General features: G+C 42.7%; 1 protein-coding gene across 3 annotated transcripts; it reads left to right on the top strand.

Moving 5' to 3' along the window:
• Positions 1-2,793: 2,793 nt before the first annotated feature.
• LOC139154838 (asialoglycoprotein receptor 1-like) lies at positions 2,794-21,907 on the top strand. Of its 3 annotated transcripts, XM_070729848.1 has the most exons (10): positions 2,794-2,939; positions 3,439-3,563; positions 6,083-6,174; positions 7,683-7,808; positions 8,287-8,382; positions 9,655-9,726; positions 12,287-12,379; positions 15,308-15,459; positions 17,219-17,325; positions 19,363-21,907. In XM_070729848.1, the coding sequence occupies exons 3-10, from the start codon at positions 6,105-6,107 to the stop codon at positions 19,511-19,513; spliced, it is 867 nt and encodes a 288-aa protein (XP_070585949.1). In that variant the 5' UTR covers positions 2,794-2,939; positions 3,439-3,563; positions 6,083-6,104; the 3' UTR covers positions 19,514-21,907. The 3 variants fall into 3 exon arrangements, with proteins under 3 accessions (XP_070585949.1, XP_070585948.1, XP_070585950.1); XM_070729847.1 differs by lacking the exon at positions 3,439-3,563 and having other exon boundaries at positions 2,794-2,989; XM_070729849.1 differs by lacking the exons at positions 2,794-2,939; positions 3,439-3,563 and adding an exon at positions 4,539-4,614.
• The last annotated feature ends 359 nt before the right edge of the window (positions 21,908-22,266 follow it).

The raw sequence follows: 22,266 nt of genomic DNA, 5'->3' as shown, positions 1-22,266 counted from the left end.
GAAGAAGATGAAGAAGAAGAAGAAGAAGGAGAAGGAGAAGAGAAGGAGGAGAAGAAGAAGAGAAGAAGAGAAGAAGAGAAGAAGGAGAAGAAGGAGAAGAAGAAGAAGAAGAAGAAGAAGAAGAAGAAGAAGAAGAAGAAGAAGAAGAAGAAGAAGAAGAGGACTTGGTCCTTTCTGAGCTGTTGGTTTCTTGCCGATGTCTCATGACCCAAGTAGGGAATGTCATCAGTGCTAGAGAGGAGGAGGAAGAGGACTATGGGATTCTTGGTGCTCTCTGAGCTTGGTGGTTTTCTTGCAAACGTTACATGACCTAAGTCACATAACCATTAAACTATATCTTTCAAAGATCCTGGAGCATAGGGGAACTGCCAGAGGACTGGAAAAGAGCTGATGTTTCCATCTTCAAGAAAGGGGGAAAAAACAGATCCAGGAAACTACAGACCTATCAGCCTGACCTCAATACCAGGGAAGATTCTGGAAAAGATCATCAAGCAACAAATCGGCGAACACCTAGAAGCAAACAAAGTAACAGCCATAAGCCAACACGGGTTTGCCAAAAACAGAATAAACCTGCCATAATCTTATTGCATTCTTTGACAAAGTTGGTGGACCAGAGGGATGCTGTCGATTTAATCTTCTTGGACTTCAGTAAGGCATTTGACAAAGTAGACCATAACCTTCTACTGTTCTGTCGAGGTCTCTGGTAGAATCCTCCCAAAAATGCACAGATACAATTTCAGACACACACACATTTGAAAATTCAAAACAATGTTCTTTATAATGAAAATTCACTTAACCTAAGCCAGTGTTCCCTCTAATTTTTTGGGGGGATGGGCAGAAAAGTATAGTGTCTGAGTGGCAGTCCCTTTGGGACTGGGCGGCACAGAAATAATAAATAAATAAATAAACAAACAAACAAATAAATAACCCACCCTGTTTTGCCTCAGAGAATTTCAAAATAAAATACTGTATTGTGTGTCTATAACAGTGAGCTCATAATAGGGCAACTCTATCAATATCAAAATGCCACTTAAATAGTTGAGCTAGTTTCAAACTAGATTTTGATTTTCTTTCTCTCTTCCTTACTCCCATTCTTTTTCTTTCTCTTTTCCTTCCTCTCTTTTTTCTATCTGTTTCTCTCTCTTCCTCTCTCTCTCCTTCCCTCTCACTCTTTCCCTCTCGGCTTCAGGGCAGGTTTGGAAAACTCTGAGTTGATGATGATTTTTAAGTGAGCGATTGCTCACTGCTCAGCTTAGAGGGAACTATGACCTAAGCCCTCTTTTTGTATAGCAAAGAGCACTTGTCTCCAAACAAACTGGTAATTTGTACAAGTCCCTTATCAGTTCTGTGATACTTAGCTTGCAGCTGTGAGGCAATTCACAGTCCTTCTTCTTTCACCAAGTGAAACACACTTTGCTCTGGTTTAGTTTCAAAGCGGGGAAAAATCAGCACACAAAAGGTCCAAGTCAGTAAAGCAGTCACGAAACACAAGGATCAGATAATCCTCCACAATGGCCAAACCCACAGGCTGCTCTTTATAGCAGCCTCACTAATGACCACAGCCCCACCCAACCACAAGTGGGCTCATTTTCTTTGATAATAATCTCTCAGTTGTTGCTGCCTATGCATCGCTCTCCGCATGCGTGGCTGTATCATTAACTCTTGTTCTGAATCCAAGGAGGAGCTAGATCATTGATCTCCTTCTGAGCTGTCTGCCCCATTCTCCTCCTCCCTGTCACTCATGTCTTCTTGGTCAGAGGAGCCTTCATTAGCAGATTCCACCGGGGGCAAAACAGGCTTGCAGCATGTGGATGTCTCCCCCACATCCACAGTCCTTGGGGCAGGAGCTGGGCCAGAGCTAACCACAACATCTACTAGGTAAAGTAGAAAAATGTGGGCTAGACAGCAGCACCACAAGATGGATTTGAAACTGGCTGATCAACCACACTCAATGTGTAATGCTCAACGAAACTGCATCTACGTGGAGGGATGTATGCAGTGGAGTCCCCCAAGGCTTTGCTTTAGACCCAGGACTCTTCAATCTTCATCAATGACTTGGACGAGGGGATAGATGAGGAACTCATCAAATTTGCAGATTGCACCAATTTGGCAGGAATAGCCAGCACTCCAGAAGATAGGCTCAAGATACAGAAGTATCTGGACAGACTTGAACATTGGGTGCTATGAAACAAAATGAAATTCAATGGTGAAAAAAGTCAGGTTCTACATTTAGGCAAGAAAAACAAAACACATAGATAGAGTATAGGTGGTACCTTGCTCAATAGTAGTAACTGTGAGAGGGGTCTTGGAGTCCTAGTGGACGACCATTTAAATAGGAGCCAGCCGTGTGCAGCAGTTGCCAAAAAAGCCAACACAGTTCTAGGCTGCATCAAGAGAGGGAGAAAATCAAGATCACGCGAAGGGTTAATGCCACTTTACAAGGCCTTGGTGGGGCCACACTTGGAATCCTGCATCCAGTTTTGATCACCAACACTGAGAGCATCTGCACCAAGACAAATTCCTTGTGTGTCCAACCACACTTGGCCAATAAAATTCTATTCTATGCTATTCGAAGTGCTAAGCAGGGGGTTGGGCTAGAAGACCTTCAAGGTCCCTTCCAACTCTGCTGTTCTATTCTTTTCTACTCCGTCTCCATTGCGCCACATGTTGAGGATTTTCAGTTCCTCTGTTTGTGGGAAATGCTTTTTTTGAAAGCAAGCAGGTCGCCAGAGCCGAGGGAGGGAGGGGCCGAGCGCGGAGCCCCATATAAGGGGGGGAAGCGCAGGCTGAGCTGGGCGCTGTTTCTCTGTTAGCCAACTCGGACAAACTTTGAAACGTCCCACAGGAAGGGAGAACATATTGACAGGGCAAAGATCAACAGAGGGAAAAGTGAAAGGTTGGCTAGAAAGAACGAAAGAAAGAAAGAAAGAAAGAGAAAGGCCTGGTTCACTTCCAACCTCAACCAGGACTAGCCTCATCCCTGCTGCAGGTTGGATTCATTTCTATCTAGGTTGGCTTCTTTTTGCAGGGGGTGGGGTGGGGGCTTGGTTTTGGACTAGTTGGGCTAGTCCTAAAAATGGGAAGAAAGGAAGAAAAAAAGGAAGAAAAAAGAAAAAGGGAGAAAGAAAGAAAGAAAAAAGAAAGAAAGAAAGAAAGAGCCCTGGGTCGCTTCTAACCTCAACCAGAACTAGCTCCATCCCTGCTGCAGGTTGGATTCATTTCTCTCTGGGTTGGTTTTTTTTTGGGGGGTTGGGGCGCATTGGGGGGGCTTGGTATTGGACTAGCTGAGTCAGGTGTTTTCCCCCTGAAAATGGGGAGAAAGAAAGAAAGAAAGGGAGAAAAAGGGAGAAAGAGGGAAAGAGAGAAAGGGAGAAAGAGAGAAAGAAGAAGGAAGGAAGGAAGTCAGGGAGGGAGGGAGGGAGGGAGGGAGGAAGGGAGGAAGGAAGGAAGGAAGAAAGAAAGAAAGAAAGAAAGAAAGAAAGAAAGAAAGAAAGAAAGAAAGAAAGGGGAAAGGCCTGTGTCGCTTCCAACTTCAACCAGGACTAGCTTCATTCTCACTGTAGGTTGGATTCATTTCTCTCTGGGTTGGTGTTTTTTTGGGGGGTGGGGGGGCTTGGTCTTGGACTAGCTGAGTCAGGAGTCTTCCCCCTGGAAATGGGGAGGAAGAAAGAAAAAAGAAAGTGAAAGAGAGAGAGAGAGAAAGAAAGGAAGAAAGGAAGAAAGAAAGAAAGGAAGAAAGGAAGGAAGAAAGAAAGGAAGAAAGGAAGAAAGAAAGAAGAGAAAGACGACAGGACCGAGCAAGAAGAAGGCAGCGGCTTCAAAGTCAGGAAAGATGATGGGATTTTTTAATTTATTTTTTAAAAAACATGGTTTGCTCTATGAGCTGAGTTGGTTTTCTGGCAGGCGTTTCATAACCCAACTAAGTAATATCATTAATGTTCGAAAGGAAGTGAGGAAGAGGAGGACAAGGAGGTATAAAAGGACTGTGGGGTCCTTGGTGGTCTTTGTGCTTGGGGCTTTTCTTGCAGACTTTTCATGACCAAACTATGGAATATCATCAGTGCTGGAAGGGATTTGAAAAGAGGAGGAGGAGGAGGAGGAAGAGTGGGAGGAAGAAAAGAACTGTGGGGGCCCTCGGTGGTCCTCTGAGCTTGGGGGGGGGGTTTCCTCGCACTGATGACGTTACGCAGTTTGTGTCATGAAACACTTGCAAGAAAACCCCCAAGACCAAAGACCCCCCCCAGAAGGACCCCTCAAGATAAGAGGATGATATGAATGTACATGAGGATTGTTTTTGGGTTGCAAGCAAATTCAGGGGTGGGGGGTTTGAGGGGTGGAGGGGACGGGCAGCCATTTGGCGGGGGGGGGGGGAAACACCCAGGTAGAACGGACGGCGGCTGTATGTCACCAATGGGCAAACAAAACAAGGTGAAAGGTTTCAGAGCCACCTCTGCGATTCTCTTCCGGGAAAGAAGCCATCTTGGCCTCACTTTTTTTGGCACCAGCAAACTGCCTTGGTTTCCCCTTCGGCACAACAAGGCACAGTCTCTTCAAATCTGAGCGTCAGGTGGAGACGGAGAAGGAGAAGTGACAAGGAGAAGACCGGAGTGGAAGGCAAAAATCTCCTCTCAAAATTTAGAATTTTAGTTACCGTAACTTCCTCTGGACAGGCAGGGATATAGTCGGATTCTCCGCTTCAAAGTCTCCCTTTTGGGACCGGGAGGGGTTTTTTTCTACTGTCAGGAAGGGCTGCAGACTGTACCCTGGCGTCCTCCCTTGACCCAAAGGCCAGGAGAAGACTTTGGGAAGCTCAGGAGGCCCTAGAGAAGAGCCACATGGGTTGAGACCAGTGAAGGGCTACCAAATTTTTTACTAACACACTGTGGCCCGTGGTTTATGCATTTTCTTTCAACATCTTTCAGTGTAAATTGGGTGCTTGGGGGTGGAGCTCCGTTTTCACTACTCCACTGTGTGTGTCCCCCCGCCACATCCGGGCTGTAGCCCACCTCTGGTTGAGAAGCAATAAAGGAGAATATTTGGAGCTGGGGGTTGAAATGATGGACTTGCAAACGTTTCATGACCCAAGTAGAGAACACCATCAGTGTTGGAGGGAGGAGGAAGAAGAGGAGGAGGAAAAGGACTGTGGTATTTCTGCAGACATTTCATGATCCAATAAGAATAGAATAGAATAGAATAGAATAGAATAGAGTAGGGTAGGATAGGATAGGATAGGATAGGACAGGACAGGACAGGACAGGATAGGATAGGATAGAATGGAATTTTATTGGCCAAGTATGATTGGACACACAAGGAATTTGTCTTTGGTGCAGATGCTCTCAGCGTACATAAAAGAAAAAGAGACATTTGTCAAGAATCATGTGGTAGGACACTTAATGATTGTCATAGGGGTCAAATAAGCAATGAAGAAACAATCAATATTAATAAAAATCTTAGGATACAAGCAACAAGGGACAGTCCTACAGTCCTAAGTGTGAGGAAAAGGATGATAGGAATGATGAGAAAAACTAGTAGAAATAGAAGTGCAGATTTAGTAAAAAGTCTGACACTGTTGAGGGAATTATTTGTTTAGCAGAGTGATGGCGTTTGGGAAAAAACTGTTCTTGTGTCTAGTTGTCTTGGTGTGCAGGGCTCTGTATTGACGTTTTGAGGGTGGGAGTTGAAACAGTTTGTGTCCAGGATGCGAGGGGTCAGTCAATATTTACACAGCCTCTTTTTGACTCGTGCAGGATACAGGTCCTCAATGGAAAGCAGGTGGGCAGCCATTGCTTTTTCTGCAGTTCTGATTCTCCTTAACTAGGGAATGTTATCAGTGCTAGAAGGGGGGGGGGAGGAGAGGGGGGGAGGGAGAGGAGGAGGAGGAGGAGGAAAAGAACTGTGGGGTCCTTGATGCTCTCTGAACTTGGTTATCTTCTTTAAGACGTTTCATCACCCATCCAGGTAACCTCATCAGTGCTACCTAGAAAGCAGTTCCTGAAGAATGATGAAAGGAGGGGAAACGGTCCAGGAACTCTGTGTGTATATGTGTTTGTGTCATTTTGTGACACTTGTGTTGTGCTTCCAGGTGTTTTGTGAAGGGTCTCAAGATGACCCGAGACTACCAGGACCTGACCATGACGTTTGACCCTGAAAATGAGGACACCCCCCAGATCAAAGGTGGGCTTTTCTTCGGAGACAGAGTGGCCAGATTCTCACCCAGCGCTTTCCCACGAAGCCCCCAGACCACAACCCCACGTGGCTCTTCCGTGGGCAGCGGATCCCCCCTCTTCGCCCCCTCCCCAATTCTCGGAAAGGCAAGGGAGTGGAAGGAAAGAGGGGCAGCCCCAGCTAGCGACTTGACAACCACTGCGTTGTGAAATAGCACAGTTTGTGGGTTTGGTGGTGTTGCCCCAACCGTTTACAAAAAGCCTTCTCGCAGAAAATTGTCATTCTTTGTAGCGGCTTTAGGTCACCAAGGTGAATCCGTTTTGGGCCGTCCTCGACCTATGACCGCAACCGAGCCCGCAAACATCTGCCAGCCGAGCTAGACCGTCATGAATTGAACTCTGCTCTGTGTCCACTTCACCTTTCTTGGCCACGAGGGCTTAAAGTGAACCCCCACCGTTGTTAAGCGAGCAATGCGGCCATTTGGCAAATTCGATTTGGCAGGGTCACAAAAGCCGCCCCCCCCCCCCCGGCGTGCTACGACCGCCATAAATCCGAGTTGGTTGCCGAATCCCCGAATCTGGATCACGTGATGGGGATGCTGGTCATAAGTCTGAAATAATGGTTGTTGGTCCTTGTTTTTTTTCAGGGCCACGGTCACTTTGAAGGAGTCACTGAGCAAAGGTTATAGTGATGATAATAATAACAGGGTTGGGAAGGGACCTTGGAGGTCTTCTAGTCCAACCCCCGGCTACCACAAAGGACCATGTGCCACTCTGACTGTCCTGTCTCATTTTTGAAAAGTTAAAGAAAGACAGACAGAGAAGGATGGAAAGAAGGAAGGAGAGAAAGGATGGAAAATAAATAGGAAGGAAGGAGGGAAGGAAGGAAGGAGAACAGGAATGGAGAGGAAGGAAGGGAGGGAGGGAGGGAGGAAGGGAAGAGAACAGAACAGAATAGAATAGAATAGAATAGAATAAAAGAGTTGCAAGGGCCCCTGGAGGTCTTCTAGTCCAACCCCTAATTAGGCAGGAAATCCTACACCACTTCAGACAAATGGTTATCCAACAATATAGGTTAATATATACATATAATTATATAGGCTACATTTGGAATTACTAGTTTAATACAAGGTCAGAGGCTGTCCTCTTTCTTATTACTCCACACATGGTGCCCTAATTCCTATTTCTCTCCTCCTCCTCCTCCTGTCGTTCCGGTTTTTCCTCTGACCTGCTCTACTTGTGTTTGGCTTCCTTTCTCTCCTTCCTTCCTTCCTTCCTTCCTTCCTCCCTTCTTTTCCTCCTCCTCTTCTTTCTCTCCTCCCTCCCCCTTCTTTTCCTCCTCTTTTTCCTTTCTCCTTCCTTCCTTCCTTCCTTCCTCACCTCCCTCCCTCCATTCTTTTACTCCTCTTTCCCCCCCTTTTCCTTCCGATATTCCTTCCAATGTCCAGCAAAACAAACCAGCCTCCTGATTCAAACTTTGGAAAAAGAAACCAAGGTTTGCATTCTTCTTTTTCTCAGCTCCTCCGAAGCTGCCCCAAAGCCACACGTGGGCCCGACGGACTTTCCCCAGCCGGCGCCTGGTTCTAATCCTGCTGGTTTTGAGTTTCATCCTTACCATCTCGGTGCTGGTTTTTGGCATCAAAGGTGAGCGAGTCGCTAATCGCCCGAAAAAAGAATGTTCGACGGGCTGTGGGATGGCAAAAAGTTCCAGGGGAGCGGGCACCACCAGGTGATCACCAGCGGGTCAAATCAAGACTTTTCTCTTCCTTAGTCCGAAAGGAGTTGAGCAGTTTATAAATAGAATTGAATTGAATTTTAAATTAAATTAAATTAAATTACATTTTAAATTAAATTAAATTACATTTTAAATTAAATTAAATTACATTTTAAATTAAATTACATTTTAAATTCCATTAAATTAACTTTTATATTAAATTAAATTAACTTTTAAATTAAATTAACTTTTAAATTAAATTAACTTTTAAATTAAATTAACTTTTAAATTAAATTAAATTAACTTTTAAATTAAATTAAACAAAATTAAATTGACTTTTAAATTAATTATAATTAAAATTAAATTCATTTTCTTTTTCCATTTCCCGCCCCCTTTTCCTCTTATCAGGACACTTCTATAACTCCGAGTTGAAGGAGACCCAGGACAGTGTCAACAGCCTCAATCAAACGGTTGGGCAGCAGTTCGCCAAACTCCAGGATAAAGGTAAACCTGCCCCAGGTGACTCCCAGGTCAACAGAGTTGTGAGGGACCTGGTAGGTCATCTAGCCCAACCCTCCCCTCCACCCAAGAGCAGGGGATCCCATACCATGTCAGACAAGTGGCTTCCAGTCTCTCTTTTTTAAAACCCTCCAGTAATGGAGAAACCCACAACTTCTGGTGGCAAGCAGTTCCGCTGGTGAATTGTCCTCCCTGTCAGGAATTTTTTCCTCAATTCCAGGTTGCTTCTCTCTTGATTAGTTTCCATCCGTTGCTCCTGGTCCTGCCTTCAAGGGCTTTGGAGAACAGGTGGACTCTCCCCACTTCTCTGGGGCGGCCCCTCAAATATTGGAAGACCCCAACTCCTCCTTTTCATTAGATTAGAAGAAGAGACAGGACAGTCACTCATAGGAGACTGTAAAGCTTCTCCTGCTTGAGTAGAGGGGCTAGAATAGAAGACCTCTAAGGTCTCTTCCAGCTCTCTTTTGATTGATTGATTGATTGATTGAGTGATTGAGTGATTGAGTGATTGAGTGATTGAGTGATTGTTTGATTGGTCTAGGGTCTCCTGCTTGAACACAGGGCTGGACAAGAAGACCTTCAATGGTCCCTTCCAACTCTATTCTGATTGATTGATTGATTGATTGATTGATTGATTGATTGATTGATGTGGTCTCAGGTCTCCCACTTGAGCAGAGGGCTGGACTAGAAGACCTCTAAGGTCCCTTTCAGGTCTATTTGTATTGATTGATTGAGTGATTGATTGATTGATTGATGGATGGATGGATTATATGGTCTAAGACTCTAGGTCTCCTGCTCCAGCAGGCAGCTGAACTAGAAGACCTCAAAGGTCCCTTCTAGCTCTTTCTATCTATCTATCTATCTATCTATCTATCTATCTATCTATCTATCTATCTATCTATCTATCTATCTATCTGTGGGTGGATGGATGGATGGATGGATGGATGAAGATCTCTAGGGTCCTTTCTTGCTTTATTCTGATTGATTGATTGATTGATTGATGTGGTCTAGGATCTCCCACTTCAGCAGGAGGCAGGACTAGAAGACCTTCAATGGTCCCTTCCAGCTCTGTTCGGATTGATTGATTGATGTGGTCTGGGGTCTCCCGTTTGAACACGAGGCTGGACTAAGAGACCTCTAAGGTCCCTTCCAGCTCCCATCCCGATTTCTGAGCTCCCTTCGGAGAGTCCTGCTTGTGCGGCCCGTCTGGACTACCTCGCAGGGCTGATCTTCATCCCTCCCGCCTGTGTTTTGCAGAGAGCGACGTGGAGACGAAACTGAAGCAGCTGGAAGTGAGAGTGAAACAGCTGACCGATGAGGCCAATGTCGGTAAGGAAGGAAAACCCTGAATTGTCCTTTCCCTGTCAGACCAGATCCAATTTCAGGCAGTCCTCGACTTACCATAAGCGTGCACCACATTTCGGTCGCTAAGCAGAACCCTGGACTTTGGCCCCGTTTTGTTATGCCGGGCTTCATGTTACGAGCCCCAATTAAGTCAGAAATGTAAATTCAATCACACAGGCTATTGTAAAGTAAACAAAAGTGCAGTTTATCCAAAATAAAGCTGTGCACACAGACTTTAAACTGAGCAAATTAGCTCACACACAGATAACCGTCCTTGAAAGCTGCGAGAGACAAAAACAAACAGAGCAGATAAGAGCAGCTGTGAGAGTGTCACAGCCAAACCTCTTCAAATGAGTCCACAAGATTTACTTAGCTGTGAAATATCCCAAAAAAGTCTGTGAAACAAAGCAGGCACGACGTATCCTTTTGCAAATGGATAAACTCCCACATGCGCTCTCTGCAACGCCTGTAATTTATCAGCAGCCCTATTGGCCTAATTGCCTCAGCCACAGGTGTTCTCCCTTATCTCCGATGATACCTCTGCAGTTGGTCCCTTCTAGCCATGAGTCTGTGCATACGGGCATCTATCCACTCCGAGTCTGTGGAGAGAGACGGCATACAAATCCAATAAATAATAAATAATAATAATAATATCCACCAATCCTCCGAGTCCAAGTCCAATGACCCACTAATGGGGTCATTAACTAATGGGCTGTCTGCATCCATCTCTCTATCTGATTCTTCTTCTCCCCCAGCGTCTGACCTTGGCAATGACTCTTCACTGTCTGAAGCTGATGGCAGTAAGACAAGTCTCGGGGAACCTGAGGACTCTCCTAAGCCAACATCCAAATTCCCCGTTGCAGGAGCTGGCCTAGAGCCAACCACAACACGTTTATTAATGACTTGTCTTGCCACCGTTGTTAAGCGAATTGCTGCCGCTCTTAACACAAGGTTGTTAAGTGAGCTCGGCTTCCCCACAGACCAGGCGTGTCAGGCAGTTGCGAAAGTGGGTCACGTGACCCCTCCCGCTAACGCCGTTAAGTGTACGCCGGGTGCCAGGCATCCGAATTTTGATCAGGTGGCCACAAGGAGACTACGACGGTCATAAGTGTGAAACAAAGGGGTCCCCAGTCACTTTTTTCCAACGCCATTGTAACTTCAGACAGCCGCTAAGTGAGTGGCTGTAAGTCGATCCCTGGTGGAAGCAGCCGAGCCACGGACAGGATGTGACCTCTGGGTAAAACCCCACCTTTCCTGCTTGGCGCCCCCTGGAGGATCGGCTTAGATGGCGATGCAGCTTCCACGTGGCTCGTTTGCGTGGCATCAGTGGTGGCTGCCTTGTGCTGGTTCCTCTTCGGATTTTTTTCCCCCTTGGCACACCCAGAAAATGGGGAAAGGTCTTGGCAGACTATGCCCCATTTACTTTATTTTATTTTATTTCTCTTATATCTATTTATTTTATTTTATTCTACTCTACTCTTTGTTTTATTATATTTTATTCTACTCTACTCTTTTATTTTATTCTACTCTGTTTTATTATTACTTAATTCATTTCAGTATATTTTTCTTTCTATTCTATTCCATTTTTTATTTTGTTTCATTTTGTGTTTTATTTTATTATTTCTTCAGCTTTGTTTGGCTTTGGTTTTGTTTCTAAGCTCTGCAACTCTCTATGCGCAGAGACTTTGGGTGGCCTACAGTGCAATAGCAATAGCGATAGGAAAGCAATGATAAACAGCTGCAATATAAGTTGTGAAACTATTCCTGAAAAGTGACATTTCATGTGTCTTTTAAAAATATGTTCTCTCTTTTCCTTCCTTCCTTCCTTCTTTCATCCCTCCCTCCCTTCCTTTCTTCCCTCCTATTCATTTTTTCTTCTTTTTTCCCTTCCTTCTTTTGTCTTTCTCCCTCCCTCCCTTTCCTTTTCTTTCTTTTTCTCTTCTTTTTTATGTCTCTCTTACTTCCTCTCTTTTCTTTCCCTTTCTTTCTTTTTTCTTTCTTCCTTCCTTTCTCTTTCTCTGCCTTCCTTCTTTTTTTCTTTCCCCCTTCCTTCCTTCATCCCTTCCTTCCTTCCCATTCTTCTTCCTTTTTCTCCCTTTTTTCTTTTTTATTTCTTCCTTCCTTTCTCTTTCTCTCTTTCTTCTACTTTTATCTCTCTCTTCTCTTTTGTCCTCCTTCCTTCCTTCCTCTTTCTTTTCTTCCTCCTTCATCTCTTTCTTTCCTTCTTTCTTCTTCCTTCCTTCCTCTCTTTCTTTCCTCCTGTCTTCCTCCTTCCTTCCTCTTCCTTCCCCCCTCTGCCTTCCTCCCTTCCTTCTTTCCTTCCTCTTCCTTCCTTCCTTTCTTCTTTCCTTTCTCTCCTTCCTTCTCTTCTCTCATTCTTTCCTTCCTCCCTCCCTCCCTTTCTATCTTTCTTTCCTTCCTTTCTCTCCTCCCTTCTCTTCTCTCATTCTTTCCTCCTTCCCTTCTTTTTTCTTTCTTTCATTCTGTCCTCCTTCCTTTCTTCCTTTCCCTTCCTTCCTTCCCTTCTTTCTCTTTCTTTCCACAGCCACAACCCACCTCCTAAAGCAGCTGAAGGACCTACGGAAGAATAACATCGCTCTCAATTGTGACTTCCTGGATTTCAAGCACAACCGGACAGGTGAGTCAGGAGGGGGCTGGGGAGGGCTGGAGAGGGTGCCCGCTAGATGGGCTATCCCCTGGGGTCCTCCTTCGCCAGGGTTGGCCTCTGCAGCTTCCTTGCTGCTGCCTCAGGTTCAAAGGACTGGGGGGGGGGGTGCTGTTTGGGGCTTTAAGCATTTGTAATATTTGTAGCTCAGGGTTGGGTTTGTGAAGGGTCTTTGGTGGTCTTGGAACCAGGATGTTTCATTGCCGAACTGGGTAACATCATCAGTGCTAGAAATGTAAAGTTGTCCTTAGCACTGATGATGTTATCAAGTTGGGTCATGAGAGGTCGCAAGATGTCGTGAGAGCACCAAGGACCCCATAATCCCCCTCCCCCTCTCCACAAACCCCTCTCCCTTTTAGCACTGATGATGTTCCCTAGTTAGGTCATCCAACATCTGCCAGAACACCCCCACCCCCAAATTCCTGCTTGAGCATAGGGGGGGTTGGACTAGATGACCTACAAGGTCCCTTCCAACTCTAATCCTAAATCTAAGCTCAGACCCCACAGTCCTCCCCCTCCTCCTCCCCCTCCCTGCACACCTCTCTCCTTTCTACCACTGATGACATTCCATAGATGGGTAACAAAACGTCTGCCAGGAAAGTCACCCAGAGTGAGCGGCATACAAATTTAATAGATAGATAGATAGATAGATAGATAGATAGATAGATAGATAGATAGATAGATAGATAGATAGATAGAAAGAAATAAAGATAGACAGAGATAGATAGATAGATAGATAGAAATAAAGATAGAGATAGATAGATAGATAGATAGATAGATGATAGATAGATAGTTAGATAGATAGATAGATAGATAGATAGATAGAAATAAAGATAGACAGACAGACAGAGAGAAAGATAGATAGATAGATAGATAGAAAGAAAGATAGACAGACAGACAGACAGAGAGAAAGATAGATAGATAGAAAGAAAGAAAGAAAGATAGACAGACAGACAGACAGAGAGAAAGATAGATAGATGATAGATAGATAGATAGATAGATAGAAATAAAGATAGACAGATAGACACAGAGAGAAAGATAGATAGATAGATAGATAGATAGATAGATAGACAGATAGATAGAAATAAAGACAGACAGACAGACAGACAGACCGATCGATCGATCGATCGATCGATAAATAGATAGATAGATAGATAGATAGATAGATAGATAGATAGATAGATAGATGGATAGAAGGATAGAAAGATAGATAGATAGATAGATAGATAGATAGATAGGAGATAGATAGATAGATAGATATGGATAGATAGATAGATAGATAGATAGATAGATAGAAGGATAGAAAGATAGATAGATAGATAGATAGATAGATAGATATATAGATAGATAGATAGGAGATAGATAGATAGATAGATAGATAGATAGGAGATAGATAGATAGATAGATAGATAGATAGATAGATAGGAGATAGATAGATAGATAGATAGGAGATAGATAGATAGATAGATAGATAGATAGATAGATAGATAGATAGGAGATAGATAGATAGATAGATAGATAGATAGATAGATAGATAGATAGGAGATAGATAGATAGATAGATAGATAGAAGGATAGAAAGATAGATAGATAGATAGATAGATAGATAGGAGATAGATAGATAGATAGATAGATAGATAGATAGATAGATAGATAGATAGATAGATAGATAGATAGAAGGATAGAAAGATATCCAGCCAGTTCTGCAACATAGTCTCATTTTTCGGATGTTTTTTCCCCCCCTCTGGCTTATATATTATATAATGAACTCCATCTGTATAGTCTGGAGCAGTGTTTCCCAACCTTGGCAACTTGAAGATATCTGGACTTCAACTCCCAGAATTCCCCAGCCAGCATTTGCTGTCTGGGGAATTCTGGGAGTTGAAGTCCAAATATCTTCAAGTTGCCAAGGTTGGGAAACACTGGCCTGGAGGACAGAAGGGAAAGGGGGGGAGACATGATCGAAACATTTAAATATGTGAAAGGGTTAAATAAGGTTCAGGAGGGAAGTGTTTTTAATAGGAAAGTGAGCACAAGAACAAGGGGACACAATCTGAAGTTAGTTGAGGGGAAAGATCAAAAGCAGCGTGAGAAAATATTATTTTACTGAAAGAGTAGTAGATGCTTGGCACAAACTTCCAGCAGACGTGGTTGGTCAATCCACAGGAACTGAATTGAAACATGCCTGGGATAAACATAGATCCATCCTCAGATAAAATACAGGAAATAGTATAAGGGCAGACTAGATGGACCAGGGGGGCTTTTTCTGCCGTCAATCTTCTATGTTTCTATTATTTCTATTCTCTGCCCGCCTCCCACAGCATCAAGGATGGGCAGAATTAAGGATAATTTTGGTCAGTCCTCAACTTATGATGATTTGTTTGCGACTGTCAGAACGGCACCGAGGGGAGGGGAAAAAGGGAGACAGTTGGGGGTTTTTCATACGATCGCAGCCCATCAGACACTGGGCCACCGATTTGTGTTTATGACGGTTGCTGGGGGTGGGGGAGTGGGAGCGGTCAGGGAAACCTCCCTTTGCGACCTTCAGCCACGAGCAAAATCAATCCGGGTTCCGCTTAATGACCATGTGACTAATTTTAAAAACCGTGGAGATTTGCAGCCCAAAAGGTCAAGTGGGAGGAAAACTCCATTTAAATAAATATTTCACTTAACGACGGAAGTGCTGCGGTGGTAAGTTGAGGACCCCCTTACATGAAAATAAGTTATTTTCCCTCCCCCCCCCAAAAAAATGGCATGAGAGCAAATCATCCCTTAGGCTGCCCCAGCAAAGCTCATATCGATTAATGGTGATTAATGAAGGAGAGGCAAGGCTGGCTCAGCCTGATGGGTGTCGTAGTCCAGCACAGCCTGATCTCTCTCTCTCTCTCTCTTTCTCTCCCAGACCGGAAGGAGGCCTGCTGTCCCAAAGGCTGGGACGCCTTTCGGAAAAGCTGCTACTGGGAAAACCGTCAGGAGATGTCGTGGCAGGATGCCAAAACTGAGTGCGAAAGCTACGACGCTCACCTGGTGATCATCAACTCCTACGAGGAGCAGGTAGAGGCACCTCTAACCTGTGTGGCTGTTTAACCCGGGAAGCAGTTGGATTAGACATGGAAATCTCCAGATGTGGCCCCTTTAAGACTCGTGGACCTCAACTCCCAGAATTCCTCTGTCAACATTGCCTCTAAAAGAGCCAAGTTTGCTGGCTGCGGAATTCTGGGAGCTGGTCCATAAGTCTTAAAGGGGCTGAGTTTCCTAGCTGAAGAATTATGGGAATTGAAGATCGCAGGTTATAAAGGAACCAAATTTGCTGATTGAGGAATTCTGGGAGGTAAAGTCCACAAGTCTTAAAGGGGTCAAGATTGGAGACCTCTGGATGAGACCCATATTTTTTCAACGTTGACCATTTTAAGAGGAGTGAACTACAACTCCCAGAATTCCTCTGTCAACATTGCCTTTAAAAGAGCCAAGCTTGCTGGCTGAGGAATTCTGGGAATTGAAGTCCACAAAGTCTTAAAGGGGCTGAGTTTGCTGGCTGAGGAATTCTGGGAGCTGGTCCATAAGTCTTAAAGGGGCCAAGATTGGAGACCTCTGGATGAGACCCATATTTTTTCAACGTTGACCATTTTAAGAGGAGTGAACTACAACTCCCAGAATTCCTCTGTCAACATTGCCTTTAAAAGAGCCAAGCTTGCTGGCTGAGGAATTCTGGGAATTGAAGTCCACAAAGTCTTAAAGGAGCCGAGTTTGCTGTTTGAGGAATTCTGGGAATTGAAGTCCACAAAGTCTTAAAGGGGCTGAGTTTGCTGGCTGAGGAATTCTGGGAGCTGGTCCATAAGTCTTAAAGGGGCCAAGATTGGAGACCTCTGGATGAGACCCATATTTTTTCAACGTTGACCATTTTAAGAGGAGTGAACTACAACTCCCAGAATTCCTCTGTCAACATTGCCTTTAAAAGAGCCAAGCTTGCTGGCTGAGGAATTCTGGGAATTGAAGTCCACAAAGTCTTAAAGGAGCCGAGTTTGCTGTTTGAGGAATTCTGGGAATTGAAGTCCACAAAGTCTTAAAGGGGCTGAGTTTGCTGGCTGAGGAATTCTGGGAGCTGGTCCATAAGTCTTAAAGGGGCCAAGATTGGAGACCTCTGGATGAGACCCATATTTTTTCAACGACCATTTTAAGAGGAGTGAACTTCAACTCCCAGAATTCCTGTCAACATTGCCTTTAAAAGAGCCAAGCTTGCTGGCTGAGGAATTCTGGGAATTGAAGTCCACAAAGTCTTAAAGGGGTCAATATTTTTTCAACGTTGACCATTTTAAGAGGAGTGGGCTTCAACTCTCAGAATTGCCCAGCCAACCAAATTTACCAAAATTCATCATGGCTGAACATGGCTAGACTATTTTTCTTTTTCATTTTTTTTTTAATTGGGTCACTTTTGTAATAGACGGTGGGAATGCAGTTGACGTAATATATCTTGATTTATTGGTGAGTGGGTGGGGGGTTGTGGCGGGGGGGGGGAAGAGAAATCATTCCTGAGAAACTAAATTAATAAACAGATTGAATATTGGGCTAGATGGCCTGGCAATTAATTAAAGAGGAAACTGATATGGTGGCTGGGGAATTCTGGGAGTTGAAGTCCCACTCGGCTTCATGTTGCTGTAATAGAGAGATATTTCTGACTATTTCACGACCTAGTGACTAGCTATTTTTAAATATGTTTATTGTTATATGTTGGGGTGGACATTTCTTCAGTGGTAGAGCAAGGTTCGTGGGTGCTGAGGTGCCTCAATTTTCCTCTTGTCTTCTTTTCTGACAGCAATTTGTGGCGGTCCGTGTCAAGCCAAACTTTATGTGGATCGGGTTGACGGATAGTAGTGGCAGTTGGACGTGGGTTGACAGCTCATCCTACACAATGGTTTCACGGTAGGTTCAAACTGTGTAGGTTTCCACCCACACAAATTCCCCTTTGACTATCCATTGAGAGTCAGCCTTGAAGGGAACTCTTAAGGTCATCTATCTATCTATCTATCTATCTATCTATCTATCTATCTATCTATCTATCATCTATCTATCATCTATCTATCATCTATCTATCTATCCATATCTATCTATCTATCTATCTATCTATCTATCTATCTATCATCTATCTATCTATCATCTATCTATCTATCTATCATCTATCTATCTATCTTCTATCTATCATCTATCATCTATCTATCTATCTATCTTCTATCTATCATCTATCTATCATCTATCTATCTATCATCTATCTATCTATCTATCTATCTATCTATCTATCATCTATCCATCTATCCATATCTATCTACCTATCTATCATCTATCTATCTGTCTATCCATCTATCTATCTATCTATCTATCTATCTATCTATCTATCTATATCATCTATCTATTTTCTATCTATCTATTTTCTATCTATCTATCTATCTATCTAACTATCTATCTATCTATCTATCTATCTATCTTCTATCTATCTATCTATCTATCTATCTATCCATCCATCCATCCATCCATCCATCCATCCATCCATTCATTCAATTTTTATGGCACCCTTCTCCTTAGACTCAGGGTGGCTAACAACATGTTAGCAATAGCACTTTTTTAACAGAGCCCCCAGCCTATTGCCCCCACAATCCGGGTCCTCATTTTACCCACCTCGGAAGGATGGAAGGCTGAGTCAACCTTGAACTGGTGATGAGATTTGAACTGCTCACCTACAGATCTACAGTCAGCTTCAGTGGCCTGCAGTACAGCACTCTACCTGCTGCGCCACCCCGGCTCTTATTATATATAATAATCTCTTATCTATACCAACCTTCTGCCCCCATTTCCGTTCAGCACAGCAAGGGAATTCTGGAAATGGAAGTCCAGGCATCTTAAATCACCTGTCCGTATAATTATTTTGTTTTATTTTATTTTTATTATTTTGTTTTGTTTTACTTTATTAATTTTATTTTGTTGGTATTTTATTATTATTATTATTATTATTATTATTATTATTATTATTATTATTATTATTATTATTATTATTATTATTATTATTAGATTTGTATGCCGCTCCTCTTCGTAGACTTAATTTAGTATTTTAGTATTTTATTTTATTAATTTAATTTTAGAATTTAATTTTAATATTAAATTTTTCTTTTGTTTTATTTTGGTATTTTGTTTTAGTATTTTACTTTATTACTTTTTTAGCATTATATTTTTATTTTGTTTTAATTTATCTTGGTTTGTTTTATTTTATTTTATTTATTTATTTATTTTATATTTCATTTTATTTTAGCTTATCCTGTTTTTATTTGCTTTATTTTATTATTTATTTTATTATTTTATTAATTTAATTTTAGATTTTTATTTTATTTTAATATTTATTTTAGTATTTTATTATATTTTATTAATTTTATTTTTAGTATTTTATTTTATTAATCTTATTTTATTTTGATTTAGTTTATCTTGTTTTGGTTTGTTTGATTTTATATTTTATTTACTTGTTTGTTTGTTTGTTTTACTACTTTATATTTCATTTTATTTTACTTTTAGTTTATTTTGTGTTGATTTGTTTTATTTATTTAATAATTAATTATGAAATTAAATTATTAAATTGTTTATTTATTGCTTTACTATTTTATATTTCATTTTATTTTAATATTGTGCTTCAGTTTATTTTGTTTTGGTTTGTTTGATTGATGTTTTATTTTAATTTAATTATTTTATTTTAGCAGTTTGTATTTCATTTTATTTCACTCTAGCATTTCGTTTTGTTTTATGATTGCTTTCCCTTTGGAATTTTTTTTTGTTCCTTTGTTTGTTTCGTTGGAAGGTGTGAAAAATCTTAAACAAAACCTTCACCCAATCCCATGTGCACCCCCCCACCTCAAAATCCAGCCCTATAGAGCCAGACTCACGGACACTCGCCTTGTCTCTCTCTCTCTGTGACCCCAGGGACTGGTGCCCCGAACAGCCGGACAACTGGTATGGCCACAACCTGGGAGGCGGTGAGGACTGTGCCCACTTTCACCGCTCCGGCTGCTGGAACGACGACCACTGTACCAGGCACTACGGCTCCGTTTGCGAGATGGAGATGGAAAATTAAGGTGGGGGCAGGAAGATCCCACCCACCCAGAGACCCCGAAAACGGACAATCAATCAACAATCCTGGTTTGGACTGGATGCTGGCTGAGATTCCTCGGGCCGCTTCCCTCTTGAGACGGGGGCCTGCAGGCTTCCGGCCTCCGATGGCCGCCATTGTTACTCCCTTCCCCACTCTTGTCTCCGACTTCTAACAGGTAGCCCTCAACTTACAACCATTCATTTAGTGACAGTTTGCAGTTACGACGACAGTAAAGAAGGCCCTTAAGACTTTTTTTTTCACACTGAATGGCCATTACAGCATCGCTACAATCCCGCGATCAAAATTCGTAGGCTTAGCTACTGGCATGTACTTGTGCCTGTTGCAGGGTTCTTCTGACAAGCGAGGTCAAAGGGGAAGTTGGATTCACTTAATGACCGCCTGACACGATGAACAACGACGGTGATTCGCTTAGCAACGGCTGGCCCGGAAAGTCATACAATGGGGCAGAACCCGCTTAACAATTCTTCCCGCTTAACAATCGAAATGTTGCGTTCATAAGATGGTCTTCAACTTGGGGCCAAAACTAAGCGCAGAACTTCCATTTTAAGCCAGGACAGCCATCAATCAGGGCAAGCATTATGACCGGATCGAGTTTTATGCCTCGTTTTTTTTAAAAAAATCAATTTTTTGGGGTGGCGGTCATTAAGTGACCGGCAATTGTTATGTGAACGCCATGAGTAAGGGAATCAATGTATTCCTATCTACATCTTTGGCTGGAAATGGAAAAATATGTCATAAAGATGGACGGGCCATAAGTTTTAGAAAGAAAGGAAGAAAGGGAAGAAGGAAGGGAGGAAGGAAGGAAAGAGAAGGAAGGAAGGAAAAGAAGGAGGAAGGAAAGGAAGAGAAAAAGGAAGGAAGGAAGGAAGAAGGAAAGGAAGAAGGAAAGAGGAGGAAGGAAGGAAAAGAGGCAGGGAGGAAAGGAAGAGAAAAAGGCAGGCAGGCAGGCAGAAAGGAAAAGAGAAGGAAGGCAGAAAGGAAGGAAGGAAGGAAGAAGGAAAGGAAGAAGGAAGGAAGGAAAGAGAAGGAAGGGAGGAAGGAAGGGAGGAAGGAAAGAAAGAAGGAAAGAGAAGGAAGGAAGGAAAAGAGGGAGGAAGGAACAGAAGAGAAAAAGGCAGGTAGGCAGGAAGGAAAATAGAAGGAAGGAAGAAAGGAAGGAAGGAAGGAAAATATATAAATACATAAATACATCATAAATACATAAATAATCTCAAGTGAGAGCAGAACTGGGTCGTAAGTAGCTTTTGGGGCGGTCTGTCGTAACTCTGAAGAGTCGCTAAGCTCATTGGTTGTAAGTCGAGGATTACCTGTCTGCTTTGAGTGCAAACTTAGGGGAAGGGGACAATGGTCAGATGTCCGAGTTAAGTTTGACTCAAAGAGAGTCAAAAGCCAGCCTTCATAATGTATATCTTTAAGATGTAAATGCATTAAAAGATTCCATGATCCATCAAATCCCATCAGATCCTCTTCTCTTCGCCATCCATCAGGCAGGTAATAAGCCTGTTTTGGAGGACAGCAGGTAGAATGCAGAATAAGAGAATTGGAAGGGACCTTGGAGTTCTTCTAGTCCAACCCCCTGCTTAAGCAGGAAACCCTACACCTCTTCGGACAGATGGTTATCCAAAGTCTTATTTAAAATGTCCAGGGTTGGAGCATTCACAGCTTCTGGCGGCAAGCTGTTCCACTGGTTAATTGCCCTCATGGTCAGGAAATTTCTCCTTAGTTCCAGGTTGCTTCCCTCTTAGCTTAGTTTCCATCCATTGCTTCTTGTTCTACCTTCAGGGGCTTTGGAGAATAGATTGAGCCCCTCTTTCTTTGGAGCAGCCCCTCGAGTACTGGAACGGATGCTATCATGTCTCCCCTGGTCCTTCTTTTCATTAAACCAGACATAACCCAATTCCTCCAGTTCCATTCTTTGTCTGTTTTAATCTCCAGGCCTTTGTTGCTCTTCTCTGCATTCTTTCTAGAGACTCAACATCCTTTTTAAAATTGTGGTGACCAAAACTGGATGCAAATATTCCTATACCAAGGCCTTATAAAGTGGTATTCACATTGCCACATGATCCAATAGAGTTGGAAGGGACCTTGGAGGTCTTCTAGTCCAATCCCCTGGCCAAAGTCATAGAAACATAGGTATTTCATCCCACTTATGACTGTATTACTGTAGCTTGTTGCTTGTATCCTTACAATTTATATTAATATTGATTGTTTCCTAATTGCTTATTTGTACCCTATGACAATCATTGTGTTGTTCCTCATGATTCTTGATAAATGTATATTTCCTTTTATGTACATTGAGAGATAATTTTTAAAAAGCCAACATGGGTTTGTCAGAAATAAATCGTGCCGAAACTATCTTATATAATTTTCCAACACAACCAAATCAGTAAATCAGTGTAATGCAATAGAACTAATATACTTGGACTTTAGTAAAACATAGAAACATAGAAGATTGACGGCAGAAAAAGACCTCACGGTCCATCTAGTCTGCCCTTATACTATTTCCTGTATTTTATCTTAGGATGGATCTATGTTTATCCCAGGCATGTTTAAATTCAGTTCCTGTGGATTGACCAACCACGTCTGTGGGAAGTTTGTTCCAAGCATCTACTCCTCTTTCAGTAAAATAATATTTTCTCACATTGCTTCTGATCTTTCCCCCAACTAATCTCAGATTGTGCCCCCTTGTTCTTGTGTTCACATTCCTGTTGAAA

Source organism: Erythrolamprus reginae, chromosome Z, assembly GCF_031021105.1.
Source record: "Erythrolamprus reginae isolate rEryReg1 chromosome Z, rEryReg1.hap1, whole genome shotgun sequence".
Classification (NCBI taxonomy): domain Eukaryota; kingdom Metazoa; phylum Chordata; class Lepidosauria; order Squamata; family Dipsadidae; genus Erythrolamprus; species Erythrolamprus reginae.
The sequence above is the reverse complement of the archived record's forward strand: the minus strand, read 5'-3'. Positions and strand labels throughout refer to the sequence as shown.

Bases quoted from the DNA above. Each gene is read 5' to 3' on its own strand.
- LOC139154838 (XM_070729848.1), top strand. From the start codon at position 6,105: ATGACCCGAGACTACCAGGACCTGACCATGACGTTTGACCCTGAAAAT. The intron at 12,380-15,307 runs GTGAGTCAGGAG...TTTCTCTCCCAG, and splicing joins TTTCAAGCACAACCGGACAG to ACCGGAAGGAGGCCTGCTGT. The intron at 15,460-17,218 runs GTAGAGGCACCT...CTTTTCTGACAG, and splicing joins TCAACTCCTACGAGGAGCAG to CAATTTGTGGCGGTCCGTGT.